Source organism: Triturus cristatus, chromosome 9 (genome assembly GCF_964204655.1).
Source record: "Triturus cristatus chromosome 9, aTriCri1.1, whole genome shotgun sequence".
NCBI classification, from domain to species: domain Eukaryota; kingdom Metazoa; phylum Chordata; class Amphibia; order Caudata; family Salamandridae; genus Triturus; species Triturus cristatus.
Window position 1 is genome coordinate 344,133,922 of NC_140592.1, and position 8,811 is coordinate 344,142,732.

General features: G+C 42.0%; 1 protein-coding gene across 2 annotated transcripts in view; it reads left to right on the forward strand.

Moving 5' to 3' along the window:
- Positions 1-5,437, forward strand: part of RAD54L2 (RAD54 like 2) — a 682,650-nt gene extending 677,213 nt beyond the window's left edge. For both annotated transcript variants that reach the window (XM_085625105.1, XM_085625106.1), the window contains exon 22: positions 1,958-5,437. In XM_085625105.1, coding sequence (XP_085481231.1) covers positions 1,958-2,892 — 935 coding nt within the window. In that variant the 3' untranslated portion in view covers positions 2,893-5,437. The remainder of the gene's footprint in view (positions 1-1,957) is intronic.
- The last annotated feature ends 3,374 nt before the right edge of the window (positions 5,438-8,811 follow it).

Below are 8,811 nucleotides of genomic sequence, written 5' to 3' on the forward strand. Positions count from 1 at the left end.
ATACTAGATGTATGGTTGTTAGAGGAGTGTAGGGTAGTAGCCAATGGGTTACTTACCTTGGGGTCACTATGCCCCTTATGACCACATTCTTTGGGAAGTGGGCATAACCATCACAAAGATGGCAGACTTTTACATTTTTATCCCCATCAGGTAGCCCACCTTAGGGGTTGAACTAGCCTGAGGGTGGACATGCCTCTCTGACTACTAATTCTCCCCCTTGGCCCTGTGCCAAACAGGCCCTGGTCAGGGGGGATTGGCATCCCCTCACAACTGAGAAAAGCCAGATACGCAAACCAATGGCAGGGGGCTCTTTGAAGCTCCCTGCCTTGGAATGCTACTTCACAGGTCATCATGTTAGAGAGGGTGTAAACACCCTCTGCCGGACAGGCTTTGTTCCTGAACTACTGAGAGCATGGGCGCTCACCCCTGGGGTCAGAAACTCAAATGTGGTTGCAGGCTGGTCAGAACCAGTTAGCCAGCACACTAGTAGTTGGTAGGTTTTCAGGGGGCACCTCTAAGGAGCCCTCTGGGCTCTTGCATTAATGAATCCATCACTGGAATCAGTGTGCATTTCTTAATACAAAATGTTTGATGCCAAACATCTTTGGTTTCAGTGAAGCCATCATGTAGCTGTGGAACTTGTTTTATTACCAGTGCCCACTACATGTACTTAAAATGGCTTACCTGGTCACTTGTACTGGCAGTAATTGAACTGACTAGCACAATAGCGTATGTGCGCATGCCGTTATGTCCACTTATGTACTATAGTGTACCCTGCCTTAGGGCTGTAAGGCCTGTTTTAGGGGAAACGTACATATACTGTATGCAGTGTCTGCAGGCATGACACACAGAGCTGTGTGCCATGACGTGTTTTCACTTTTGTCTGTACCAGGACACGCAGCCTGCAATGGCAGTCTGTATGAGTCAGGTGAGTGGGCCCCTTAGGGTGACACAATAAATATTGCAGTCCTTAGGGACTCTCTTTAGTACCCCTGCCCTAGGTACCTAGGGTACCATTTACTAGGGACTTACAGGGGTGCCAAAGGTTTTGCCAATTGGGGGATCAATTGTACAGTTTAGGGAAAGAGATCTGGCACTGAGGACCTGGTTAGCAGAAACCCAGTGCACCTACTGTCAAAACTGCATAAAATATCAGGCTAAAAGTGTGGATGACCCTGTCAAAAAGGCACACTTTCCTACAACCCACAATTCCATGCTACTATCATGTGCTGTGCGGATAACAATCTAACATGGAGTTGATGCCCATGAGCATTGCCAGCTAAAGAGGAGTCACTGTTTCTTGTAATTCTAAAGACTTCGTAAATGAAAGATTTCTTGCACACATCCAAGCCCAACACTTAATGGCAATAATATGCAGAGCATGTTCATCTACAGCACTAGACACTACGAACAGATGCTTACAGTGTAAGTCACATTATCTTGCATTGAGAGCATATAGGATACAAGATGGAATCTCCCAAATGTTTATGCTTGGCATTTTTCAAGTGTGTAATTGGCACGCACTACATTTTGGCACTGAGAATTCAGTTTGAATGAGAAAATATGCATCCAGCTGTGAGCAAAGGCATACCTGGACTGCACTGTGAAAGCCATAGGTTTTAACTTCAGCCCAAATGTAATCATATAAAGACTTATAGGCTGGGGCAGCCTGAACCATATAAGCTCTGCTACCAAATTTGGCTTGTTTGAAATATCTTATTCAACTTGTAGTACAATTCACGCTATGAAATATCGGTCTATAGAGATGCCTAGGACTGTAAAATAGTATTACTCTGCCACAGACTGTCACTTATCAGCAAAAATGTTTTTCCCAAACAAGAGAGCGTTTTTTTAGGTACGTGTGTGTGTTTGTCTGTAGAGTTTCTAGCTACAAGTTTTACAATGTTTCCGTTGTCCCCTCCTTCATTGTGACTGTCTTTGTGTCTCCTACTCACAGGTTCCCAGGGTCTTTCTGTCGAATCTGCAAGCAATGGTAGACACAGTGTTTCATCTCCCACAGCCGACAATACAGAGGATCTCTCCCGGCCACTCTCACCGGACAGCCCCCAGATCCTCAATGAGCTGCAGCAGTACGCAGAAGCAGCTACCACACATGAAACACACCATGGATCATCTGTCAGCTCTATTCAGGCCAATAATAGTAGCAATTCATCTTCTCATCGACTTGCAATCCAATGTATGAATCAACCTATTTCTTCATCTTCCCACTCCGGTGCCAGCGACAGCCTTTTGGCATTGGACCTACGAGGGAAAAAAAGAAAGTCTCTGTCACCTTCAGCTGAGGAGCGTGCCGGGAGGCAGCAGAGCAGACATCAGTCCTATGACCACGGGTATTCTGTGCCTAGTGGTTATGCAATGCCATCTGTCTCTTTGAACCATAACATAAACAACCCATTTGCACCACTTGCAAACCAGATGTATGGCAGCTCTAGCTCCTCATACTACCAGCTGCCTCACATGCTTGGTGACTCCCAACTGGCATTTCCTGGGACTACAGACCCTCTTCTGACAGCCGGCAACCCCAACTCATCTGCTGCTACCTCAGCCTCTGCCAGCCTCCCACCATTTATGCTGAACCCTACACTGGCAGGAATGTTGCCCAATTACTCTATTCCCTTTTCCCAGCCACTCCTTCCTGATGCAAGAATGTTTAGCCCCTTCCAAAATCCTGTTCTGCCGAGCAATCTCCCCCGGAACATGGCATCTGCCTATCCGGATTATATGTTGCCTCACGCGGGTTTCCCAGCCAGTGGCACTTCTCTGCAACCCCAGGGTTCTGGCAACACAGAGCTTGGTGAAGTGTCTGAGTTGGGTTCTAGCGAAGATGAAGGCAAAGATGATGATGATGTTATTGACATCACAGGCAAGTGATGGCAGCTGTAAGCGTGGTGCCCATTTGGAACTTGCTGCAATATTCAACGGGACATGGAAAGACACACCAGGCTTCATCCTTCAGAATTCAAAGAAAGTGGGACGAGGATCGGAAGTAAACCTATGAGGCTTTTCAGGGTAGACATTATTGAGAAATATGGAATGGACCTGCACGTAGGGAGGGAAATCCGTGCCCTCCAGCTCTGTCTTTCTCCCTCTACCTGATCCATCTCCTTCTGTATTTATTGCTTAAAGAGAAGCCAATTAAGGCAGTGTCGCACTGTTCCCCACATGCCCTCTCTTCTCCAGCCCCAACTACCTTTATAAGGTTTATGCGCTGCAGATAGAATGGTTTGTTGTCTGTAAGAATTCCATCTCTAATATACTGTTGTATAGTGAACTTCTTATGTGGGTACAACCGAAGGGTTAGGGTGGGACAGTAAGATCTAAAGACAATAGGTTGATGAAAAAGGCCACTGTTTATGGAAGTGGGAACACGGTAGGCCCAGCAGGAGATTAATGTATTCTGAACATCCATTAAAATTTTTATTTTCTAAAAGAATAAATGAGTTGTACATCCCTATAATGGAATTTAGATGATGGGAGAGGGAAAGTCCATATAAAGAGTAGGTAAAAGTAAATGGCCCAAAAATAACAGCACAGAGAGGGGAGACATTGAAGTTGGGGTCAGAATCGGGTTCCTTGCTGAGAAATTTCAAGAAGTAAAGCCCAATGATTCTTTGGAGTGCACAGATTAAAAGGGGAAATGGGTTAGCCTACAAATATTAGGACAAATGCTAGAATGTCCACATAAAAATAAGGAGGAGTAACAAAGCCTCAGGGAGATGGCAAACAAGAGAAGATCTCAACAGGAAGAAGTGTGGAAAAATGGAAAGGCTCAAAAGGGCAGAATTGCTCACTGAGATAAAGGGGATGGAGGGTTGCACAGTCTGATGTGGTGGGGTATGGAAGAAAGATCTGGCAAGGAATTAAGGTGGAATTGAAGCTACCTTGCTCCTTGTGCAGAAGGGGGATACGCCAGATATAAAGGAAAGATAATGAGTGGTGAAAAAAACAACTTGCATGAAATAGTTCAAAAGACTGAAACAACCTTTAGGATTTTCTTGGAGAGTGAACCCACCCTTTTCAGAGAAAAAACTTGGTAGTCTTGCAGTGAGTGCCTTAGCAATAGTTTCCCGTTGATCTCAGAGATTGTGATGCCCAAGTAAACTAGAGTAGGGCTGCGCTTTACACAACATCTGTCAAGCAGTGGATCGGAGCTTAGGAACTCTGATAGGTCTTATGCTGGTGAGTCAAAACATGTTCCCTGAGGTGCAAATATAGATTGCGTATTAGTTTTGAGCATAGAAGGTCGAACCCAAGTTAAAAAAAAAAATACTTAGAAACGGGGCAAACATCAATTTTTAAATCTTTTTTAAAATATTTTTTTAAATGTTAAAGTAAAACGTCTGAAAGATTATATAGCATTTGTTTCTTTGTCTTGTTTTTTCCATTTTTTCTTATCTGTTGAAATTTGTTTTTTTCCTCCATTCAAGATGAATCCTATCCTTGTCTGAGAAATTTGGGACATGCTCATGCTGCAGGTCTCCCCTTCCTCTGGGCAGCAAACATGTTTGGCTGGACCCAAGGGGCAGTGCTAGGGACTGAATATCTTTAGAAACAGGAAGGTTATTTTGCTCACAGATAACAGCCCTCCTTTTTAATTGGCAGTATCTTCTGCAGCATGTGCTCTGTGTTGATGTTCCTCTTGTGCAGTCAAGTCTGTTCAAGATCCAAAAGCTCCAATCTGTACCCATGGTGCATAGCATATAGCATTGTGAGATTGATAGATGTTTTGTGAACTCTGAGTGGAGATTCCAAAGCAGACCTCATATGTTATCAGCAAAGTCATTTGGCTCTGTATGGCCTGACAGGACCATTTACCATCCTTTATCGCAGTATGTAGGAATTGAAAAGTAGGGGGAAGTTTCAATTTTAATACCATATGACTCAACCCTCATTTGGCAGATGACTCTTTGCAAAATGGTATTCAGAAATGGAAAAATCTGTGTCTATTGCCATGTCATCCGGTTAAGTATTGTGTTGCGTAATGTTTTATCATGATGGTATTGACAAGTGTGAAGTTTAGTGTTGACAGAGGGCATCCTTTTGTGCTATGGTAGATGTAGCCGCCATTTGAAAAGATAGCGGTATAGTAAGAAAGATCCTCTCGCAGAAAAAAAATCTCAAGACAAAATCTGTCTTGAGATATTTTTTGATGGTTTCATGACTGTTTTCAATGAAGAAAGTTAACATGTAGATGAGAGGATAAACTTTGTGCTACATTTACCTTCGTGTTCAAGTTATTTTAAGTGATGTCATAAGATTAAAATAGCTTTCCATTTCATGCTTAGTGCTATGAGCTATTGTTCACGGATTCCTGATCAGATATTGTAGTGGGGGCCACAAGCAACACTTTCCAGTGATTGCACCCTCTTACTGAATGTAATGAGTTTTGAATAAAATCTAGTGCCTCAGTCGACTTCATAAGCTTGCTAAATTTATGGCTGCCTTGCAGTTGAGCCACATCCAGAGTGGCCTTCCTAACTTAGTAGCCCTTCCTGCCCCTCCCATCTTCCTAGGAAACTCTTCCTGCTCTCCTTTCTTCTCCTCATATCTTCTGGAGTCTGTACCTTGAAGTGGCTGCTTGGTGTGACCTACTACATTTTTGATGGGGTGGATAGCTTTTGCCAGGAACCCACCAAGAAGATCTTTCTGCTGAATCTTTTGTGCCTGGCAATAAAGCCAACTATTTCACTTTGTTCCATAGCAAATGTGAGTCACCCCATGGCCTACCTTAAGTGGTGTGAGCATAGTTTAAGATATACCAAGAACCTGAATACTTCAGGTTACCCAATCTTTGATGATTGATGTACCTTACTTCCTGGAGGTTATCTTTCATGACCGTGCAGCTGACAACGTGTTATGCTGAAAAATTCTACAATTTTAGAGGTGATGCGTTGCACTTAATTAGGAGTTGTGCGTTCATCTCTAAGTTATTTATTACATTTTGAATTGTAAACATTCCACCTTCTATCTCTTGGCAGATCTAACTATTTCATGACAGTCCTTCATTCCTTTCACTAATAAGTGGATCAGTCTATAGGGTAACATAAATAAGTATAACAGGTTATATTCCTCTGGTTGCTAGTTGTCCATATAGTTTTATCCATCCCATTCTTGCAGCACCTGATATAAATGAGCATCAACTGTCCATTTGTGACTCAGTCATTGGTGCACTGCTTTAAGATGGCCCATCTGATATTTCATTTTTATTTTCTCAGATATTTTGGTGTGCCTTTTCTTTCACAAGAGTTTAGAAGGGATAGGCTACCCTTGGCTGAGGTTGGACACTTCGGTAAGAACTCTGGTTTTAAAGAGTAGTTTGAGGATTGCATTTCTATAATCAATCTTCCACCGCCATGTTGCGCAGAAAATAGGGCCTCCATGGTTGTGTGGTCTGGGACAGTCCATTTGCTCATGGCATGGGACTTAGGAGTCCTTTCCCAAAATAACGTTTCAGTTCATAGTTCTTAATGAATTTTATTTAGGTGATATTTAGGTTCGGATGGATTTATTTTTACCCTTTCTGGGACAAGATGAAGTATTGTGTAACATTTAAGTTCTGGAAGCAGTAAGAGATAGTTTTGGATAATTATTTGCAAAAGACATACAATTAGTTTTGCTATGTTACAGATCCATGAAACCTGGTTGAAGCTTTACAATGGAAAACTTCACATCAAGCAACTAGAGCCAGGGAATCTAATGGTGCCAGGGGGAGTAAAGTTCCCTGCACTTTTACTAGAGCAGTAATACACATATGTCCAACTCTGTAATACTCCAAATCATTGAGAACTGGTGCCACCTTGATGTAGAGCCAGATACTGCTTCACAAGCTATAAATCAAATTTTGCTAAGTGATGGTCATCTGCACGCAATTCGTTCCACTCCATATTGTGCCTTAGCTCTGCTGTTTTTCAAATCACCTTAGTGAAGTGGGCCCTGTTTTGTTTTCTATGTTCTTTTGTCAGACTTAAGCCACTGCCATGGGTCTTCATTGTTTTTCCCTTTTATGTTTGCACTGATATTCATCCCTGTCCATCATCTACTTTTTTCCAACTTATGTTTGTGTTGATGTATGCTATCTCAATCTAGATATTAGCTGTGTACAGTAGGTCAGAAATAGTTCATAGCAGCACTTGCCTTTTGGAGGTGAGATTGAGTGGACTGGACGGTGATTCTGTATGGTAGGCCAGATATAGTTCATAGCTGCACTTGCCCATTGGAAGTGAGATTTTAAGTGGGCTGGAAAACGGACACTTTGTTTTTGCTTCCCATATGCAGTCACACAAGCGATCTTGAGAAATTTGCAGCAAATAGTTTTAATTGGCTTCCAGAGAAACTAACACATGTATGAAATTATGTGGGCTTTGTGTATTAGTGACAATGCAAGTGTCACTTCTTAATTGGGCCTGAAAAACAAAGCAATAATCAAGCAATACCCTAGCATAAGGCAGGATTGTTTGTCAAGGGAATATTATTGATCAAAGAGCAGGATGCACTTGAACAGTTTCAATTGGTATTGACTCATTCTGTCCACTAATTTAATTTGTGTGTTTGTGGTCGCAAAAGATCCACAGGCCTATACATTTTTAGAAGTGAGCTGATTTTCAGCGGTTTTTTTTTTAGCTGGTTGTTCAACTGTAGACTAAGGATCTCGCTAATGCAGCTATCAAACCTATACCATTTATATTACTATGTCATTCATAGCTTCATTGTATGTTTTCGAATGAAATAAACAGTACACTGTTAAAGCAGGAGGTAATGAAAGTGCCTAACAGTGATATTAAAGTAGGAAAGATAAATATTTCCCCCAGAGTAGTAGTGCGATAGGAAAACCCAGCATAGAATGTGACATGACCAGAAAGGAAAGCTCAAAGCCTGATTAAATAGAATGAAGGACCTATAGTTCTGGCAGCATAACTTATCAGTAAACAAGTGTAGTTGAAGGCCACAAACACATTAAGAAGGTCAAATAAAGTAGAATCTATGTCCTTTCTTGTTTGGCAAAGAGTGTCTCATATCAAGGACTGCATTTGTTCGTAGGCCCGGCTGCCAGTTTCTGCAACGGTTCAATGTAAAAAAAATTTATCGGCTGCTCTTCTACTAGTTTCCTTCAAGGATAATGCATTTAAGATCATTCAGGGGGAATCCGTGAGGCCTCAATATATTATTGTTTAATGTGATCCATCAGAATCCCTTCACTACATTCTCATTGTAAACTAAAAAGGACAGAGGCTATCCTCTGGGTCCCACTATGCTTGCTGCACTGTCTAATCCATCTTTAGTGGTTAGTGAGGTTAATCGCATTACAGTGGAATTCTTTAAAAGGGATTGCATAAGAAAATGTCCTGCTTTGTCTTTCTTAGTCTGTTTTCCTCAAACAGCTTCAACACAAGAAACCCAGCAGAGGTTAGAAATGATTTCCATGGTCTGGTCACGTTTGTGTTTTGTTTTCAGTTCCACACCACTGGCTTTAAAACTCCCTGACCTTACAGAATCCAAATCTGCCCTGTTAACACCAGAAGGGAAACTTGTCATACACTCAGCCAAGACATACCTTAGTCTTGCTGCTATCATGAAGGAGTTCAGTCTGTAGCAGCTCTTATTCAACAGGTATGTGTTTATACCAGGGTTGCTTAGAAGCCAGGCAAGAGCTATTCTAGATCTGGAAGCCTAGTTTTTCAAACAATGGTATTTTTGAAAAAGACATGCTGAATAAATTCAGAGTATAAGGGTAGATTTGAATGCGACAGAAGGTATCCTTTTTTCCCTTGGAGCTAGTTTTAGGCATTAAGG